Source organism: Cyclospora cayetanensis, unplaced genomic scaffold (assembly GCF_002999335.1).
Source record: "Cyclospora cayetanensis isolate NF1_C8 unplaced genomic scaffold, CcayRef3 CcayRef3_contig_30, whole genome shotgun sequence".
Taxonomy (NCBI): domain Eukaryota; phylum Apicomplexa; class Conoidasida; order Eucoccidiorida; family Eimeriidae; genus Cyclospora; species Cyclospora cayetanensis.
In genome coordinates this window covers 167,560-187,976 of record NW_020312259.1, presented here as the reverse complement: position 1 = coordinate 187,976, position 20,417 = coordinate 167,560, and the positions used below count along the sequence as shown (strand labels likewise).

Here is a 20,417-nt window from a genome sequence, read left to right as displayed (position 1 = left end):
CTAGAAGAGCACTAGAAAGAGGGGTGCCAGCGAGCACGTGGCACACCGAAGGGCAGACGCCAGGGGAAGCAGCCCTTAAGGCTCCACGTAGACAGCAAGGCTAACTAATGCGCTTGCGTTTGGCTTCTTGACAGAGTGAAGTAGTAGAGCGCATCTTCTAATCCCTTTCAGCCACTGTGCGTCCTAAAAGCGGCCCGGAGACATGCGTACTGTGCGGAGGGAGAGGTGCCACATCTCTGTGGAGGGAAAGGTCATGGCATCTCTCGAAAGCGTCTGCACTGCTGTAGCAGAGCATTCTCAAGAGGAGACATGCATTGGGGAAGGCTATATGAGATATAGCTGCCATTTTTTCTAGTGTATATCTAATCCCCTTGGTGAGGAGGACCAGCAGGGCACTGGCAGAAGACGCATAGCGACGGAAGGAGGGGGGATGCTTCCTGGTATTACACACACACACTCATTCACTCACTCCTGTAGAATTCTGCTGCAAAATGTGCTTGACAGGGACAGAGATATGGGTACAGGCAAAGGGGAGTAATGATGGGAGCACGTACACAGATCGATGATATCTGTGTGTGGCTGCGGGGAGGGATCGGAGAGGGGCAGCTAAAAACAGGCATGTTAAACGAAAAAGGAAAACCTCAAGGGATTCGACGTAAAAGAAGGCACGGAAGGGCTGAAGATCACAGAGAGAGATCATCCTAGAGAGGATCAGAGCGTGAAACTGGACAGAGGCCAATGCACAATTGAACGACTCCGTCGGGGGGAAAGGCAATTGAGCGGCACTGCAGCAGGAGGATGCGGTGCATTGTCAGACCGTGGCACGGGAGGAGTGAAGAACTCCTGTATTTCTATAGCCTTAGGGGGAACTAGGCAAGGCAGGGTCGGACGAGAGTGGAGTGTGGACTGCCACAAGGGATGCGGCGCAAAACACAGCTGGCTGTCTGCTGTATGTGGAGGGAGGAGCCCTGCCAGCCATGGATGAAAGTGCTTCAACATGTCTTCTAGTTGGCCCCCTGAGGAAAAGCAACATAAGATAGACAGAGGCAGAGAGAGAAAAGCCACGCTCAACAACCTTTCCGCATCAGCTGGCTGCACTGCAAAGGACTTCCAACACGCTACTAATATAGCTGGATCCTCGTAAAATATCGGCGCCCTTAAAAGGGCAGCCGAACAGAACGCATCTGTCCGAGAGAGGCACCGGCGACATCAAAAAACGTACTTTCAAATGGGCGTTACACCTGGAAATAAAGAAGTCTCGTGCAGTTTAGAAGAATCCCTGGTCCATCTATCCACTCTTCCCCTCCTCCCCTCTCCTATCCGCTTCCCGGCGAAGAAATTAGAGCAAACGGCGCCAGGAATTGGACTCATGTGCCCCACTGCGGAGCTCTTCTTCAGAGGCAGGCCGAGAACCAGAGAGTGAGGTGCAGCAAAGCCGTGCACATACCCTTTCAGGTGAAAGGCTAACGCAATGCGCAGGCGCAGGCCCAGTAGCTCGCGCTTAAAATAACCTTCCAGAGACTCTCAATCCTTTACGGTTATTCAGCACGCGTTGCAGCATGTAATCAGCTTACAATGAGAAGACAGCAGCACGACGAAGCAACTCGAGACACATTTTGGCACTTTCCCGCACTTGCGAAAAAGGTTTCGTAGACTGGAGGATTTGGCCCCTCCTAGATCATATTTGTCAGAGTAGGAGCCTATTCGTGCTGATGCGACGAAGGAGCCGTGTCTGTGTTATGTGTTGCGATGTGCGACTCTGGGGCACTCCTTCTATGCCCTGCGTGTAAACCCCTTTGCGTCAAGACCCTGTCGACAAATGAGGCAAAGTCAGAGAGCATCGACTCGGAATGCGTTTACTCTTTGCTTCCATCATCCTCTTGCGGACTTCGGTATCCTGGAAAAGCGGCCGCTGAGATGCGCGTTACCGCACTTAGCGAACTTTAGAGCATTCATTTGTGCCCAGTTGCATACAGCAGCGTAGAGCGCAGGCGCACGTCTCCCCTAGCATGCAGCAAGGATGTGTGTCTACAAGCGGCCAACGCAGATGGTAAGTTCCTACACGGTTCTTTTAATGATGTAACCAGTGTAGTACGAAGGGCCCCAGCGTTGCTCGGCCTGCTACACTAGAAGGGCACAGGGCATCTATTGAGGTGCACGCCTGCTCACTTTCCTTCCGGAATATTAGAACCCCCTGCGATTGTGAGGATCGTGTGATGCATAAGAGCTTTTCAAAAGGATGTAGCAATAGCTCTCTATGAAGATTCAAGCATACGAAAGGCTCCATAAGAAGATGCTGCCTGGAGTGTACCAGGCTAAGCTCCATTACAGTAGTACTACTTGGATAAGAATTAGTAGAAAATTGTTAATTTATTTGTCTGTAAGCATATCTCATTTATCCTAGAATACTGCTAGCTCAGTACAAGGAGACGCAATGTTGTGTGTGAACAATACACATGATGTGCAACTAGCTGTGAATCACAGGAGTAACTACAAGGCGCAGCGACGCGCGCCCTAGCTGGCCCTCTCCCCTCAAGAAGAAGCTCGGAGGCACGGAACGGAGAGTATGAGAGCTCTTTCGAGAATGAATAATTGACTCTTTCTTAAATTGGTATCAAATCTAGAGAAAAGTGCATACCCGTGGAGACCTTAGGTGGACTGCTTGAAGAGACTGTACTTCTGTGCCGTTGCCTCGAATAACACTTCCACATTATATTCAAAGGCAAGCAATGCCAATATATCTCGGCTATTGAATTTGAACTTGAAATTAGTGCGGCGTTGCCCCGTGGAGGCTCCTCAACTGCGGTTCTACCCTCTATGGCCCCCGTCACTATGTTGCAGTCTGCGAGGGGGGTTTACCTTTTTCTTGATGCGTCTTCTGTGCTTACCGAGCATCCTACTTCCGATAAGCTCAAGCCCCTCATCAAAGATTTATGGCTCGTTGTATGCAGATGCAGTTATGAACTATGGGACTGGGTCACCACAAGAGCAGCAGTGGGTTGTTGGGGGCTGTCTGGAGCTGCTTTGGAACGGCTTGCTGCTTCTCTTGGAGTCAAGGGAGCACTAATTGCACTCAAGTGCCCCTTAAACCTCCTATAGCCTCCTGTTTGTGAATACTCCGCTGATTGATTGTATGACTGCAGAGTCGCTGCCCACCCTACGGCCACCTGGCGTTACACTTTGGGTAGACCCGAGATAATTATCACGGTAAAGCAGCAGTTTGTTTACGGTATGGCTTTTGCTCGTCGACTTTACATTTTTAGAGTACTCCGATTCATTGATAGATTCTCCTGCTATAGTTTTCTCAGTCCTCCCGAGGCTTGCTGTTGAGCTGACGTTCGCAAGCAGCGATGACCTTGGACTTCCATAAAGGCCTCAATTGTACACACTACTGCATGGAGACTACTTTCTCTGCGTGAATAAAGCCACCATCAAACTACCTGTCCATCCAATGGGCATGCCGCTCGGACCACTTGTTTCCCTTCCTTTGAGAGTTACAAAGGACCTATATTCTAGCTGACTTTGGGGTCTTTGCTTTCTTGCCTTATCCATAAAATCTTTTGGGGTCAGCATAGACCCATCGATGTATCCGATGCTTGTCGCGGCTGAGCAACTACCACCTTTTACCAACTATGGAGCTGCAGCGTTTACATCAGCATGCAGGCAGGCCTCTGCCACCGTGACAGGCCTTGCACCACCGTCAGCCTCCATCAACAGTGTGCTTACTGTCAGACTGCTGCAGCAATAATCAGATTACTTACTCAATAACGTTATCAAAAGCAATCAGATTTGTTAGGCCAAATTGACATCCCATTGCATTCATAGTCAATTAATGAGCAGAGCAGAGCTGCATCGATCCTTGGCGTGCTACCAACTCATATTCAATATGAACTTAGCAGAAAGACATTTGTTCTTCCTCAGGACAGTTCCCCGCTTTCCTACCTGTGCCTTTCAGAATTTTTTCACGAGGGCAGAGGGCCAGCTAGCTTGTGGGCAGATGCACCTCACAATTACTCTGAGCATGCACAGCTACTTGCACACAAAATCAGGCGTACACCCGTTACCTAGTGCTTTCTTGTATTGAGCAAACAGGACTTTGCAACACGATGATAGCAGAGAATCCAACTAGTCAATTTTGTACTAATTTTTGTGTACGTAGAAATAATGTACAAAGCGCTCGGGGGTAGCCTGAAGAAGGCTGCATTTGGGGCTAGTGCTTTTATTGCTGCTGTTCATGCCGCTAACGGCTCCCCTGTAGCCGGCATCGATTTGATTGGATGCATAAATACTTCAAAGCGCGAACAAGAAACTGCTATTGCGAGGGCAGTTGCCATATACTGCCCTCTATGCCTTCGTATCTCGAATAGGACAGTCCGACTGCCAGCGGTAGCACAGGGCGGAGGTAGCAGACCACACACTTGTCCGTAAGGTGCCGCGTTAGAGCCTTCGCAGTGCACGTTGTGTACAGAACAGAATTAGAGGGATCCAAAGGCCACCCCCCTAAGGCGAGCGAAATCCGCTGCCATGTTTCGCCTACCAGGCACAAGCAACACCAGCAGCTGCGGCAGCAGCAGTTGTTAGGAGTGTTCCAGTTGAAATTAGGCGACCATCACGATAATATCACGAAAGCGAAAGCGCCAGCTTTCGAGTTTCTCCATTTAATAGTAATTTTCCCCCTTTTATGCAAGTTGCGGCTGCATCCGGAGCAGCAGCGGGGTGATGGATGGTCTTTGCAGGGTGGCAGCAGCAGCAGCAGCAGCTGCTGCTGCTGCTGCTGCTGTAGCGGCCGCTGCAGCTCCAGGGGCAACCGCCCACGCCTCATTCTCTCCGTTTGTATGCACGTTTTGCTGCATGTTTTTGTTTTCTGCTGGTGAAAGGCCTAGTTCCGCTTTCTGAAGCACTGCTGCTGCTGCAGGCAGTTCTCGAGTGGTGCGGCTGCTGTGCTCCCGCCCCGAGCAGCCGTGGCAGCAGCAGCAACAGTGCCGAGAGTGTCTGTCTTTTCATGTGTCTTTCTTGTATATGTCTCTGTAGTCCTCCTCCTTTTGCCAGTTATTAGCAGCGGCAACAGCTGCATCAGCGGCAGAAGCGAGAGCGGCAGCACATGCATGTGCTCCCGGAGTCTGCCGCTGCGTATTCCCCGTTTGCTGCCCCATTTTCTTAGAAGGACGTGGCTAAAGCAGCTGCAGCAGCAGGCTGCTGCTGCCGGCCAGATGCAGCAGCAGCAGCCTCAGCGACACGATACGCAGCAGCAACATGCCAGCCCCAGTCGCTGGAGGCGCCTCAGAGCGCAACGCTGCTGATTCCACCCCTTCTGGAGGTGTATCTGCACCCCAAGCAGCGGGATCCTCAGCATCGACAACCAGCTCGCTGCTGCAGCAGCAGTCTTCGCCGTCGCTGGGTGGCTCCGCAGCAACTGCGGCTCAAGGGACGACTGCATCAGCGACACCTCCAGCAGCGGGAAATGCAGCCGCTGGAACGGATCTGGATGTGGAGGCGGATGTACATAGCCTCTTCCAGAGGCTATTCTCCGGTAAGAGCACAGCCACGCCACTGCCATTGGGTGCCCGCCTCCTCGTTGGCTGCCGGTGCCATTCCTTGCAGGGCAGCTCTTCTTCCCTGTTCTCTTTGCGCACCCCCTCCCTCACCCCTCCACCCCTTAGCGGCCGTTTCGGAGGCTGTGAGGGGGCGTGCTGCTTGCTGTAGTATCGCCGGTGCCCATCAACTCGCAGAGAGTCGCCAGCTAGCGGTGCCGCCCGACGTGGCTGTGGCTGCCCTTCCATCCGAATGCGTCGGGCTGAGTGTGGGGGGATTCCTCCCGTACCTCCGTGCCAGCTTTTGCCGCGATGGGGCATGCCTTATTTGCGCATTTTTTCGGTTCTTTTCGCGGATCAAGCGGGCTGCTGCCTCTCTTTGTATCGAGGCATCGGTTGCGGCGTGCGTTTTGTGACGGCGCCGGAGCAGACTCCGAGGGGCAGTCCTCGCGTGGCGTGGTAGGGGTGCATCGCCTTCCCGCGCTGCTGGTGACTGCACAGGTTTGCACCGTTTTTCTCGTGTTTGCGGCGCGCGATGCATGCAGGGGGGGCGTCGGCGGAGTTGGTGCTGGCTGTGTTAGAGAGGGGGGCCTCCTCCTCTGCCTCCCCACGAGATAGCGCCTTGGTCGCCCTCTTCCTCTCGTCGCTCTTCCGAGAAACTCGACACCTGCCAAAGTATCCTCTCAGGGAGTTAGCGGCGACTGCTGTTTTGTTAGGCCAGCTGCTGCGGCGGGGGTTGCTGCTGCAGAGGGGTCCTTCGCTTTCTGTCGCGCAGCGCTGCATCACGGAGGCGATTAAAAAAGGCATTCCCAGCAAGATGTGGCTCTTCGGCGTGGCTGCCCTCGAGCAGGTGCTGGAGTGCCTCCCCGCGTACCCTCTTTTCGCTGCCGCGATTGCAGAAAGACACGAGCTGTTGCTGCTGCACTCCCACTACACAGAGTTTGCGGCCAGAGTAGTGGCTGCGCTCCCTCCCGAATTGCGGGGGCATGTTCACCTCGAAGAGCACCAGCTTGCAGGCATCGAGTTCCCATCGACGCCTACCATTGGCATGCGAGGTAAGCAATCCTTCTTGGCGCCATCCTGAACAGCCGTATGTATCCACACACACACACACACACATACATATACATATATATATATATATATATATATGTATACACTCACATATATACATATATACACTCACACACATATACATACATACACACATATACATATATACACTCACACACATATATATATATATACTCATATATATATATATATATACACCCTCTGTACACCGCAAGAGGGGGGGTTGGAGTTGGGGGGTTGGTAGCCGGCTGTAGCGCTCTGAGGGGTGCAGAAAGGGAAGGGGAGTTTGTGGGGAGCCGGGCAAGGCGCGTGCTGCGCGCGTTTTTTGATTTTGCTGCTCAGGCTCTGCATCTGGCGTTGTCGTACCGGGTCCTATGGCCATCAGCATGCAAAACGAGAGGTTTCCAAAGATCCTGGAGCAGCAGCAGCAGCACCTCTTGCAGCAGCAGCAGCAGCAGTTGCTGCCTCCCCATGAGCAGCAGCGCGAGGGGGCCGCTCCCCCGCAGCAGCAGCAGCCACAGCAGCAGCAGCAGCTGGTGCTCATGGGCAGCAGCAGCAGCAGCAGTATCAATAACAATGCGGGTGTGAGCGGTGGCAGTGGTAGTAGCGGCAGTGGAGGGCCACTTCCGAGTATTCCAAGTTCGACAACAGCAGCAGCAGCAGCAAGCAACGCTGCGGGCGGGGGGGGGGGCGGCTCAGGAGCGAGTTTGCTGCTGCAGCAAGGAGGCAGCATGGAGGCACTCTTGTCGCAGGACGAGGAGTTCATCAAGGGGCTGTATGTACCGCCGACGTGGTTTCGTGATACTGCAGCATCGGCTTTCAATACCATGTGTCTCTCGAACGTAGTTTCTAAGGCGTTGAGGGTGCAGCAAGTTTTACGGCCTGAGTTTCTCCCGTGGTTAGCGCTGTACTTGGTCAAGAGTCGAGCCACCAAAGAGCCGAACCACCACGCAGTGTATATCCAGTTCGTGCTGCTGCTGCAGCAACCGAGTCATGAGCTGCAGCAGCAGCAGCAGCTCGAAGAGGAGCAGCGAGAGCACCCGCAGGAAGCTCACGGCGGAAAAACGCAGTCTCAACAGGGGCAAGGCATGCAGCAAATTCAACAGCCACAACAGGGGCAGCAGCAGCAGCAGCCACAACAAGGGCAGCAGCAGCAGCAGCCACAACAAGGGCAGCAGCAGCAACAACCCCAACAAGACGCGCAGGGGGAACACACGCAGGGAGAACACTCGCAGCTGGATCGAGATGAAGACGGGGTGCCTCAGCAGCAACAAGGGCAGCAGCAGCAGCAACAAGGGCAGCAGCAGCAGCAACAAGGGCAGCAGCAGCAGCTTCAGGTGATGGATTGCGTTGTTTCGACAACGTATGAATGTGTTAAGGCCCTTCTGCGATTCGTTTCTTCCGCCAAAGACTCCTCCGCCTTCAGAACACTCCTTAAGAATCTTGGACTGTGGCTCGGCAGTATTACCATCGCCAGGTATGCGGCTGCTGTTGCTGCGTGTTACGCCATCCATTGTTGCCTGTGCGCGCATTGCGTTTCTTTCTTCTGCCCCTGTACGATGTTTCGAGCCGAGGAGGGAGGACGTTCCATGTGTGCCATGTAGCCGCGTGTAAGCTGGCGCAACATAGGATCTTGTCAGAATCTTGTGACAAGACTTTACGCAAGGCTTTTATTGACTGCATGCAGTTGGGGAATTAAAATCTGCCTTAGAGGGCCGCTGGTATGGCCTTTCCGTCAGGCGCGCCGGTTTCTGTATCCATACATATATATATGCATCCACAAACGTATATATATATACATATATACATAGGCAGATGTTATTTTGTATTCGTATATATATGATTTAATCTGCACATACCCTTCAGGAGGGTGTCGTTGCTGGATATTTTGGACTATGGTCGTTGCTTTTGTGCATCACTTCAGGAACAAGCCGCTGCGATCTAAGCACGTCGACCTCAAGAAGCTTCTGATTTCCGCCTACACCGCTGGGCACTTGGTTGCTGTACTGCCTTTCGCCTGTCGAATTCTCGAATGCGTGGCATCCTCCAAAGTGTTCAGAATACCAAACCCGTGGACAGCTGCGCTGCTCAACCTCCTTGCCGACTTTCACAGGCTTCCGCATCTAAGGTAAGGAGGACGCTTGCTGCTGGCATATTTCACCGCTGCTCTCGTTGATTGATTTCGCGGCTTCGGGTGAGGCGTTGGTGGCCTCTAGCTCGTCAATCTGCATGCCTGTTTCTTGCGGATTTCAAAAATTTGCATGTGGTGACCTTTCCGTTGGCGTGCGCGAACAGCTTTCTTCGCACCCTCTGTTCTTGAATCCTCGTCGCAGTGCCTTTTCCTGCCGCCACATGGCATCTGGTGCCGTTTTGCGCTGTATCTCGTCGACGAATTATTTTGTTTGCGCTGCTGCGGCCGTCTCTCGGCGGCTTGTGAACTTGTGTGTCTTAGTCATGTGTGCGTATGGGTAGGTGTGTGCTTGTGTCATTCTGACGTGGGATTCTTCAGGGAAACTTTTTCGTGTCTTTGCATGTGCGTTTTACTTTGTGTGTGAAAAGGACGAACTTGGTGTTCGACATAGAGGTTCTGTTCAAACGTCTTGATCTCAACGTTGCGGATTATGGGGGCAGGACGCGTCTGCTGGCTTCCCTGCCGCTGCCCATAGACAGTGGGGATTTTGTTGCTCGTCCTCCTCTGCATCCGCAGCAGCAGCAGCAGCAGCACGATGCGGTGACTGCAGCAGCAGCAGCAGCGGCAGCAGCGGCCGGAGCGCCTGCAGGTGTCAGGGGGCAGGTGCAGCAACAGCAGCCTCCCCCCAACCTCTTTGCGGCAGATGATAGGGGTGGCGTTCGCGCGGTAGGATTGATGCAGCAGCAGCAGCAGCGATACGCGGTTGCAGGACTGCAGCTAGACACGCAGCAGCAGCGTCTGCTGGATGCAGCAGCTGCTGCAGCAGCAGCCGCTGCAGCTGCAGCGCAGCACACCCCTGGAGGGACGCCGGGGAGAGCCGCGAATGCTGCTGCTGCTGCTGCTGCTGCACAGCAGCAGCAGCAGCAACAACAGCTGTTCGTTGATGTGATGCCGAGGGTCGACACGGCCGCTGTGGTTGCAGCGTCTGCAGCAAGACGGGGTGGCGGTGCAGCTGAATCCTTCGCTCCTGCAGTCTCGACGTCTCATGTACATAATATATATATATATATACAAATACAAATACCCCGCCCCCCGTGTTTCCCGTTATGTTTGCTGCTTTCTGGTTTTCTGCTGCTGCTGCGTTTTCGTTTTTGTGCGCGTTTTTGCTGTGTGTGAATGCACATACACGCCTGTAAGTGAGGGCTGCGTAGATGCCGGGAAGCTCAATGAAAGTCTTCTTTCGAGGGGTATGTGGCTGTGGTCTGCGTGTTTTTTGCGTGTTAATACTGTGCAGGCTCTATGGGTATCAGGAGGGGGTGGAGGCACCCCTTTGGCTTCGGAGGGCCCTGGGGAGGAGCAGCTGTTGAATTCGCTGCGTTCCTGTGTGGTGATTTCGCCGTCAATTGCATTGTTCGCGCTGCAGCCTTCCCTCAAGGCTGTGGTTCCTGTGGCAGTGGATCGTGCAATTAGGGAGATCATCTCTGCGGTTGTCGAGCGATCGGGTAAGAAACCAGCGTTCTTTTTGCGTGCCCTGTTCGCAGTGGCTGCTTGGCTCTGTCTCTCCCGCTGTTTGGTCCAGACGCATCCTGAAACGAGGACTGCAGTGTGGATAGGGGCAGTGTTTCGGGTGGCGTTCTGGTAGTCTGCTGCTGAAGGGGCGTGTTTTAGTATTCGGAAGGTGGCAGGCAGGAGCGTACGGCAAGTTCAAATTCGGCCATGTAATGACGTTTTGTAACTTTTGTGTTTTTGTGCCGTGAGGGGTGGGGGGGCGGGGTAGGAGGCTTTGAGCATGTATTATGCAACCCGTCCATAGGGTTGGCTCGGCAAAAACTGGCAACCCGGTGTTGCATGCATGCTGGCGTAACGGAGAAGGGGACTGCAGCATTTGCTGAGGCTTGTAATCCACCGCCTTGCCATGGTTTCCGTATGTGCGGTGCTTGTGTGGTGTGGGGTGCAGTATCGATTTCGTGCGTAGCAACACGCGAGCTCGTGACAAAGGACTTTTGCTTGGAGCGCGAGGAGGCTCTGGTGAAGCGTGCTGCTCATCTTATGGTGGCCTCTTTGGCTGGTTCTCTGGCTCTTGTGACGTGTAGGGAGCCGCTTAGAGTCTCTCTTACGCAGCATCTGCGGCAGCTCCTGCAGCCCGCGAATGCCAAAGACGATGCTGACCAGGTGCGCTTGGGGAACGTGTTGGCTTGGTCTTCAAATGCTTGTTTCGAGAGACGAGGTGGTTTGGAGAGTCTTGTGCTCTGCAGCTGTCAGGGAGCAGCGCTCGCGTGCGGCTTCAGGAGCATGTATGTGTATGTATTTATGTATGTGTGGTGCATGTGTATGTCTATATGCATGTGTATGTCTATATGTATGTGTATATTTATGTGTCTGTCTGTGTATGTGTGTATGTATATGCATGTGTCTGTCTCTATGTGTGTGTGTATATGTCTATGTAGGTGTATGTATATGTCTGTCTATGTAGGTGTCTGTCTGTGTATGTATATGTATGTCTATGTAGGTGTCTGTCTGTGTATGTATATGTATGTCTATATTTATGTGTCTGTCTGTGTATGTGTGTATGTATATGCATGTGTCTGTCTCTATGTGTGCGTGTATATGTCTATGTGTATATGTATATGTATGTCTATGTAGGTGTCTGTCTGTGTATGTATATGTATGTGTATATTTATGTGTCTGTCTGTGTATGTGAACGTCTGTGTATATGTATATGCATGTGTCTGTATGTGTATGTCTGTGTATATGTATGTCTGTGTATGTGTATGTTTGTGTGGGTATTATATATTTTTATTTTTTTTCACGTGGTTGCGGCGGCAGACGGGGCCCTCCTTGGAGGATGCTTCCCGCCGTGTTGCTGAGAGCCACAATGAGGAATTTGTAGAGCTTCTGGGGCTTGAGTCCATCTCTTCTTGGTTTGCACGTGACGAGCGCTTTTTGTGCAGGTGCTCATAGAACAGGTGGTACAGGTGGTGGGGTCGGACAATCTGGATCTCGGCTGTGCATTGATAGAACAGGCCGTGGTGGAGAAAGTTCTCAGAGATGTGGAATTAGCGCTGGGCCCAGCTCTCGCGGCGAGGAGGCATGCAAGAGAACGAGGCGTTCCTTTCGTAGACTCCCACTATTTGCACAGCAGCAAGTGGCCGCTGTCTCTCCCCGAGCCTCTGAAGATAAGGCCTTCGCTGTGCAACAGGCAGCTGCAAGTGTACAAGGATTTCATGGCGCTAGGGACCCTCCGCAAGATGCAGCAGTCTGCTGCTGCCGCCGCTGCAGCACAGCAGCAGCAGCAGCATCAACAGCAGCAGCAGCACCATCAGCAGCAGCAGCCACCGCACCAGCAGGGAGCACTCACTGCTGCTGCCTCGCAAGGGGTATCCGCCGCAGGAAGCCTTATGCGGCAGCAACAGCAGCAGCAGCAGCCCTCCTTCGCTGCCTCTGCTGCTGCCGCCAGGGCTTTGCAGCAGCAGCAGCAGCAGCAGCAGCTGGACCTCTCAAAGCTTCGAGGCATCACCGCTGCACACGATGCAGAACTGCAACAGCAACAGCAAAAGCTGCTGCTGACAAGGGGCCTGGCGACAACTTCACCAGCCGCAGCAGCAACCACGATCCGCGAGCCGCTAGCGATACCTCCTGTGGGCAGTCTGAGCAGCTCGGAGGTGTTGCTGCGCTTCGAAGAATGCATCGCGCTCTTGAGAGAGGAAGTTAAGGCCGTTTTCGCTTGCCCCCCCGTCATGCCGTCCAGCCCTCATCCAGAGAAGGTAAGGGTTCCTCACTTGCGTGGCTGTCGCTGCGGCTCTGTGCGCGTCTGGCCGCACCTCCTTGCCATAGCTTTAGAGGGGCACTTTGCCAGAGCTCAGTTTGACAGGCTTTCGATGGATGCAGCGTGCTGGTGCTCCTCGTTCCCCCAGGCAGACAGGCTGAGCCAGGGGATGCTGTGGGCTTCTGTGCCTGTCTGCGGTGTATCTACAGTTCTCGTGGCCGGCGGGATGTCGTGCAGCGGCTACACCCGTCCCTCGTTGCAGCACTCCTGCGCTAATGGTGGCTGCCTGTTTGCCGTCCGATGCGGAGCTGCTGATGCTCATGCGCTCTTCTTTGGCAATAGCAGCAGCCGCGGCAGACCAGCAGGAGGCAGCACCTCTCATTGCGCATAAGCTCATCAAAGCCACGCTAGAAAGTGCAGCAGCATCGCACTCAAGACCCGCCCACTCGCCCATCCGCGGTGTCGAGCCTGTTTGTAAGTTGAAAAACGCCATGATCGATGTCTGTGACTTGTCTGTCGATCTGCCACTGTTCGCTCCTTTGAGCCTCTCTCGCTGTACTTGAGCGTCCTCTGTGGTCTTCCTTGCTCTCCGACTTCGGTTTCCTGGCTTGCTGAGTGCTAAAGTTTCTCCAAAGACTACGATTACGCGGTGTTCATCCGTGCATGTATGTACGCATTTATGTATGTATGCATGTATGCATTTACATATGTATGCCTTTATGTATGTATGTATGTGCATGTGTACTGTGCTTCGCCGTCCTGGATCTTGTATTCTTTTATTTCTGTTTGTTTCCACTGCCGTGTATCATCGTGAATGTGCCTAATTCGCGTTCCTTCCGTGTCTTGGCTATTTACTCTTGCCCTCTGGCACTGATGGTAGCCCATCGGTCCTCTTTTCTTCTAGGCCTGCCTGTTCGCCTGCTGGTTGCATGGATAGTAATACGCTTCCCTCCAATCTTTTGTGTCTTCTTCTTGTTTGTTGCAGCGCTGCACGTGGAGGTCTTCTCCTCGTTGCTTGAGGGACTGCCATCACGGGGAGCCGAAATACGGAAGCTGTGTCTCGATGTGCTCACACTGACATGCACAACGGCCGCAGCGGCAGCAAATAACGCTGCTGCTGCAGCAGCGGCGGCTGCAGCGGCAGCAGCGGTGGGCAGCGGCAATCCTGCACTGGCAACACCCCCAGGATCTACTGCGATTGTCGCTACAGCAGCAGCAGCAGCGAGTGGTGGTGGGACGGCACCAGCTGCCCCCCGTCGCAGCAGCGTGGCAGTTGCGGCTGCTCTGCTGCGGCATAAACTGGTGCTGCCTGCGGATGTCGATGGCTTTCTTGCATCGGAGATTCGGAAGGGGCCGAGACATCCAGGAGCTCTCGAGTTTGCTGTTGCGCTGCTGCGCCTACTCCATGAACAGTATTGCTGCAGGGAGGCCGAGTGGCCACACACAACAGCGGCTATTGCTGCAGCTGCGCTCACGCCGGAGCAGCAGTACATTGGAGAATCAAAAAACAAGTTGCTGGAAGCTCTCAAGACGGATAACACCCCAGTAAGTTGCAGCCCAGCGTGCTGCTGCCTTACATGCCTGCGGTCGATACCTTGGGTGCGTCATGCATCTTGGTTTCGTGGATGTGTTTGTGTGTGTTCATGTGTATGGGTGTTTATGTTTATGTGTGGTCATGCTTATGAATGTTCATGTTGATGGGTGTTTATGTTTGTATGTGTTCATTTCGATGTATGTTCATGTTTATGTGTGTTTATGTTGATGGGTGTTCATGTTTATGGATGTTCATTTCGATGGGTGTTCCTTTCGATTTGTGTTCATGTTTTAGGTGTTTATGTTGATGGGTGTTCATGTTTAGATATGTGTTTATGTGTGTTTATGTTGATGGGTGTTTATGTTTAAGTATGTGATGAGATGCATGTTGGGTTGCTTGTGCGCCGGCTTGGGGTTTGTGTTTTTTTTCAGGATGAGCCAATAGTTTATACCTTGCTATCGCTGCTGCAGCAGCATCAACAGCAGGAGCAGCAGCCTGTCGTGCGTCAGTTGGCATGTCTGCCTCGAGTGTCTCCTCAGCAGCAGCAACTTGTGGAGCGCGTATTTCGGGACTGGTTGCTTTTGTGTGCGGCTACCTCGGGGGGTGGTGCAGCGGCGGCAGCGGCAGAACGCAGTTTTGTTGTACGGGCGACTTTCTTTCAGCGCGTGTCTCATCAGGGCCTCCTGCGAATGGACGAGCATACGGACAGATTCTTTGCGGTGTCTTTGCGGTTAGCTGTTTCTGCGGCTGCTGCTCCCTTGGAGTCTCCAGCCGCCCCTCCTGCGGAGCCTGCAGGGGTGGCAAGCGCAGAGGCTGCAGCAGCTTCGGCATCTGCTGCAGAGGAGGGTGCAGCGGCAGCGGGTGTCGCCGTGGCTCCCAACCAGCAGCAGCAAGAAGTACGAGAGATGGCTGTCTTCAGCATCGACGCTTTTGTTCGAATGATTGCTGGAATGATGCTGCTTGTCGACCCAAATCAAATATCGCCGGTCACGATTCTTCAGCGGGCAACAGGCATTATCTGCAGGGCGATACACCAAGAAGCGGAGGTGCAGCCGTCGCGACAGCAAGGAAGCGGCGCAACAGCAGCACCGGCTGCCGTTGGAACTGCTGTAGCAGTTCATGGCAGCCATGGAGGGCTGCGGCAGCGGCCCTTCTTCCGCATTTTCTTGCTGCTTCTGCGAGAGCTGGTAGTTGAACCGGAAAGTCGTGGTCAGGAGAAGCAGTCGCTTCCTTGTCTGCTTACGCTGGCAGAACGCATGATCCTGCTTTCTCCCCTGCGCGTTCCAGCCTTTGCCTTCGCGTGGCTTGAGTTCGTTGGACACCATCTGTTTCTGCCGCGGCTGGCGAGACACAGGCGCTCGTGGGGTCTCCTCCAGAGATTGCTCGTAGAGCTCTTCCTCTTCTTGAAGCCTTTCATGCTGCGAGAGCAGCTCACCCCTGCAACTCGGCTGCTCTATAGGGCTGCCTTGCGCCTGCTCCTGGTGCTGCTGCACGATTTCCCTGAGTTCCTGTGTGACAACCATTATGCACTTTGCGAGGCCTTGCCACTCAACTGCATTCAGCTGCGAAACCTAATCCTTTCGGCGTTTCCAAGGACCATGAAGCTTCCAGACCCCTTTCTTCCGAATCTGAAAGTCGATCTCTTGCCCGATATCAAGGTGGCACCCCGTGTGCTGTCACCCTATTGCCTTCTCCTGTACAAGACAGGTCTCAAGCAGCTGCTTGATGCCTTCTGCGTCTCCAGATCCCCTGCACTGCTCCCACAGCTGTTGCGGCTACTCCAGCTGCCACCCGAGAGAGCCGTTGCTGCAGCCACAAAATACGACCTGCCCCTCCTCAACGCTTTCCTCTTATACCTGGGCACAAACACTCAGGCCAGGGCGCAGCCTCCCGTTCAGCAACAGCAGCAGCAGCAACAACAGCAAGGGACAGGAGGAAGCGCAGAGGGTGCTCCCGCACCGTTGCCTGCAACAACAAGCCCGTCTCAGGAGATCCTCTTATACGTTTTCAGGGAAACAGATATGGAAGGCCGATACCTGCTTCTGTCTGCTATCGCGAACCACTTGAGATACCCGAATGCGCACACGCACTACTTCTCGTGCCTCCTCTTGTGGCTGTTTTCTGACAGCAGAAACGAATTCGTTAGGGAGCAGATCACAAGGGTCTTGCTGGAGAGGCTTATTGTGCATAGGCCCCACCCATGGGGTCTTCTAATCACCTTCATTGAACTCATCAAGAACCACAGGTGCAGCGGAATTTCACGCTGTAGTACAAGAATAGAGCGATGCGGGGGGAGGGATCGGTGAAACCGTGCCGAAGGCAGGGCAGCGCGTATGCATGTACGCAGGTGTGCATGTTCTATGGTGTATATACTGTGTCGTTCAATGCTTTTTTTCATCTTTTTTTATGGTGCAGGTTTAATTTCTGGAGCTGCTCCTTTGTTACTGCTGCCCCCGAGGTGGAGAAGCTCTTCCAGTCCGTGGCGGATACCTGTCTTAACCAAACCTCTGATCAGCAGCAGCAGCAGCTGGCACAGCCAGCTCGCTAAACACACTGCTCGCAGAGAGCAGAGAGGCACTGCGGGCTGTAAGTACAAGCACTCCGCGGGCGGCCGCTCTCTGTGCTTCGTTTCCCTATCTTTATTTCGCGTGGTGGCTGCTTTGGCGGCAGCAGCGAGGTGCTGTGGCTGCATTGCTCCTGTTGCCTTGCTGGGACAGTTACGCATATGTGAGCTGGCGTGTCTGCGTATAAATGGGGAGGTTTACGTCGGTCGGCTCAACAGCAAAGCAGCAGAAGCGAGGTGCCGCTACTGCCGCTGCAATAGCATCTGCGCTGCTGCAAGCGAACTGCATGTCGCGGAATGTAGAGGTCGTAATACGGAGTATATCCTGTGCCTTCGATTGCTTCCTGTTTCTTCTGCTCGTTGCCCATCACGCTTAGCTGCCCTGCGCGCATCCTGTGATTGGGATGGGTGCCTGGGGAGGCAGTGTCTCCTCCATCTGTCAGTTAAGATTCAATACAACCAATGCTTTCTTCTTTAGGTCCCTGCAGTTGTTTAGTTGCTACGTTTCCTGCTAGGAGAGAACAGCCCCTTCAGGGCAGCGCAGCAGCTCCGAAGTAACGATAAACCACAGCGATGCCAGCTTGGCGCCGTTCGGAGGCTTTACTGATTCCACAAATTCTCTTAGCTCTCCGTATAAGAATGTATCCATGACCCGGGAGATCCCCAGTCTACCTTTGCCCCTTGGATCTCGCTGTTTTCTTCAACGCCTTCAATTCAGATGCCCTCGATTCAGACCCCTATGCCGCTCATCACTAATCTGCAACAACTGCGGTTGTGGCTGGCTACGGGCCTGCCCCGCATGCAGAGCCACTTCTGTGGCCCTGTGCGCCAGCCGCTGCATGTTATTGCACAGCTAGCTATTGTTGGACGCACACGCGTAATTTCCTGGAGGATCTTGTGGGACCGTCGGCCCCTGTTGCAGATTGGAGGCTTTAGCTTCGGCGGCTTGCCTCTAGGCGTACATTGGTGCACGTGGGTGGCTGCTCCGCCCTGTATCCTTTGGCTTGTGTCGTCTTCTTTGGTCAGGTGGGGTTCATGGGTAGACGACATTTTTAATGAAGTTCCCCATTTTTAGCTTAATACTCTTTAGTGGGAAAAGAGATAAACGGGTTCAAGGACTTCCGGTTGGTGTGCCTCGCTTCGAGGAGGGGAATTTGTGGCTACTGTTGCTGCCTCTTAATAGACCTGCTATGATTCAAAGAGGTCCGGACCACAACTGTCGGATTCGTGGATCCTACCTGTGCGCGGTTTTTACAGTACAACGCTATTTCTTATTAGATGAAGTCGTATAACAAGGCAGAGGCAGTCTTCCTTTTGTCCTTCCTCACGGTCTGACTGTGCTCTGCCCAAGATTCAGGTCGGAGGTGTCCGACCATCAAATAGCAGTCTAAATTCGAGCCAGATGCTTCATACTTCCTCCCCGAGCCAGCACCTCCCCTTTACATGGTGAGGCCCATTCGCCACGCTATTAGGTGTATATGTGGAGCAGGACTGTTGGTTCCACCAGTGCTGCTTTTGCGGTTCCTTGTTGCAGGAAAAATATGCTACTGGACTCTCAGGTAAACAACATAAGCACACCACACTGTTATTGTATCTTCCTCTCTCTAATAGGCCTTCTCACCATTAAAAGCAGTGCAGTGTTCTCACAAGTGTAGCTGTCTCTCTCGTCTTAGCTAGCCTTTCTTAACCAGCATCTGTCCGAGACAGTGTATCGCAGTCCCTTGAACTAACATAGGGAAATTCGAAAAACAAGCCTTGCCGCCATGAACGCATAGAGTACTAGTTTTGGCTGTACACTACCTTTTTTTGTTAGCTAGTCTATCTAGGCGTTCGTGAATTTTCGCCTCTTTTAAGTCCTTCCTAATTCCAGACAAGGGGCTTATTCACCTTCTCAGAACAGACACTGGCTGACGGAGGATAATCGTCTCGTCTTATCTTGGCTGCATATCTCATTCAGTATGAGCAATAAAAGGCATTTTTTATCAGTGTTTTACTCTCTTTGAAGGACTAGGATGTATGAATATGCTTCCCGCTGTCTGCGTGTCCAATGGCTAGGTCTGCTTCCCAAAGTAAATGTATTTGAGACGGAAAATACAAGATCATAATCTTTTGTTGAGCTAGATTGCAGCAGCTTCTACACCATCTAAGCCTTTATTTGCTTCTCTGAGTGTGACGCTCCTCTTTTCACCAGGAATCGATCGCTAGTGCAGGGCAGCGGCGGCGATGGTCTGTTGCGGGAAATTCTTGAAAGGTGTTCGATCCTCACTCATCTCTATCATAGCTTTTTGTTGAAGCTTTCACAACGAGAGTTGTTTTCACTTCAGCATGTTTTTGGCAGAAGGAAGGAAAGGCTGGATACTTCTTCTGACTGCCTCGAGAGAACCACCAAGAGACAGCGACCCTCAGACACAATGATCGACGACCGAGTTCCTGCTTTCCATTTGCCTTTCTACCAGGGTAGGGACAACACAGTTCAATTTAGATGTGAGAGTCAAGGGATGAGGAACAGACTTCAAAAGGTCTTCCAGGAACAGAGCGTGCTCATCTATCTTCAACTTTTTGCACGGAACATCGTGGCTCCCAGTTGAAGGCGTACTTCGAGCCCCTCTACTCATTGCGTTTCCATTTAATAGACTTTGTACTGCGTGTGCCGATTTGTGTGTCTTTGATCTTCCATGCCTTTCCGTGTCAGTGCCCCCGTGCTTTCCACCACCCCTCCGCTTCTGTGCCGCACTTCTGTTCTTATAAGCGCTTGACCACTCAAATTTGCATTCCTCAACCTCTCTAGCAGCTTGGCGACCGGATGATCTCCTGTCTGCCTGCCTATTCTTGGCGCGGTCTTTGCAGTTTCTGAGACTTGCTGCCTGCAAATCTGCCTCCGTACCAGCATCCAGTTCTACTGCTTGACAAACCTACCTTCCTCTTTTGGCCACGTTATTCAGCCCCCGGCTGTGTAAGTGTGCTTGTGTGCCCTCTTAGGAGGGCCTCATTCGCGTCAGAACACCGAGAATCTGCGGTCCTTTCCTCGCGCCTACACTTGCCCAACGTACGGCACTGAATGGAACGGCGAACAGTTTTATCAACCACAGAATCACCATCAACACCAGCAGCAGCGAGCGGCAGACGTTGCTGGCTACTTAGGATACGCTTCTCTGGTTAACGAGGCCACCAAGAACCCCTTCATAGGCCCTCCTCAGGTATGCCCGCTACAGATCGGATATGGAACCCTTTAGCCATGTAGAGCTAACGCATGCACAATGACAGGAAAGTGGACTGTGGCATGCCCATTTGTCTGTGTCTATGCGCATACTGGGGTATTATAGACAGCTAATGCCAAATAGTACACCTGCGAGGACGCACGAGCAAATTCGAATGATGTTCGCTTGTAGGTGTCTGGTGCTGCTGCAGAGTGTAGGGCTACTCTCGGTCCTTAGTGCAGATCATGGCTTTCAGAAGAATCCGGAAGGACCTGTCGTCAATGCATCCGATGGAATACGCGCGAATTCTAGTAAAGGCGCGCACCGAAGGAGGCAGAACAAAATATACCTATGCTGCGGATTGCTGAAGTAGAGTCAGAGGCCTACAGCATGAGTGGCACTGTTGGGTCGGCAGAAACAGCAGAGGCAGCGGAATATGCGCAACATATGCTGTGTAATCAGTGACCCCGCGCCTCCAATAATTCAGGAGCGGGACAAGCAGTAGCAGTTCTAGCAGGAGTAGCACTGATCCAATTTTCGTTGGAGTGATAACAAAGGAGGAAGGCATGGCTGCCCTCGCTGCTGTGCAGCAACTAAAGGGCGCGAGTGCTGCGCACAGTT

At 53.0% G+C, this 20,417-nt stretch overlaps 2 protein-coding genes across 2 annotated transcripts; both read left to right on the top strand.

Moving 5' to 3' along the window:
• Window positions 1–5,253: 5,253 nt before the first annotated feature.
• LOC34624493 lies at window positions 5,254–6,590 on the top strand. Its single transcript, XM_026338789.1, has 4 exons — window positions 5,254–5,530; window positions 5,661–5,800; window positions 6,219–6,283; window positions 6,431–6,590. Exons 1-4 carry the CDS (start codon window positions 5,254–5,256, stop codon window positions 6,588–6,590), a joined length of 642 nt encoding a protein of 213 aa, XP_026194574.1.
• A 4,195-nt stretch (window positions 6,591–10,785) lies between these two features.
• Window positions 10,786–14,360, top strand: LOC113147636 (centrosomal and chromosomal factor-like). Its single transcript, XM_026338788.1, has 5 exons — window positions 10,786–10,908; window positions 11,688–11,795; window positions 11,940–12,340; window positions 13,612–13,642; window positions 14,331–14,360. The coding sequence occupies exons 1-5, from the start codon at window positions 10,786–10,788 to the stop codon at window positions 14,358–14,360; spliced, it is 693 nt and encodes a 230-aa protein (XP_026194573.1).
• The last annotated feature ends 6,057 nt before the right edge of the window (window positions 14,361–20,417 follow it).

Bases quoted from the DNA above. Each gene is read 5' to 3' on its own strand.
- LOC113147636 (XM_026338788.1), top strand. From the start codon at position 10,786: ATGGTGGCCTCTTTGGCTGGTTCTCTGGCTCTTGTGACGTGTAGGGAG. The intron at 10,909-11,687 runs GTGCGCTTGGGG...CTTTTTGTGCAG, and splicing joins CCAAAGACGATGCTGACCAG to GTGCTCATAGAACAGGTGGT. The intron at 12,341-13,611 runs AACCACGATCCG...GGCAGCAAATAA, and splicing joins ACTTCACCAGCCGCAGCAGC to CGCTGCTGCTGCAGCAGCGG.
- LOC34624493 (XM_026338789.1), top strand. From the start codon at position 5,254: ATGCCAGCCCCAGTCGCTGGAGGCGCCTCAGAGCGCAACGCTGCTGAT. The intron at 5,531-5,660 runs GTAAGAGCACAG...TCCACCCCTTAG, and splicing joins CTTCCAGAGGCTATTCTCCG to CGGCCGTTTCGGAGGCTGTG. The intron at 6,284-6,430 runs GTCCTTCGCTTT...CCGCGATTGCAG, and splicing joins GGGGTTGCTGCTGCAGAGGG to AAAGACACGAGCTGTTGCTG.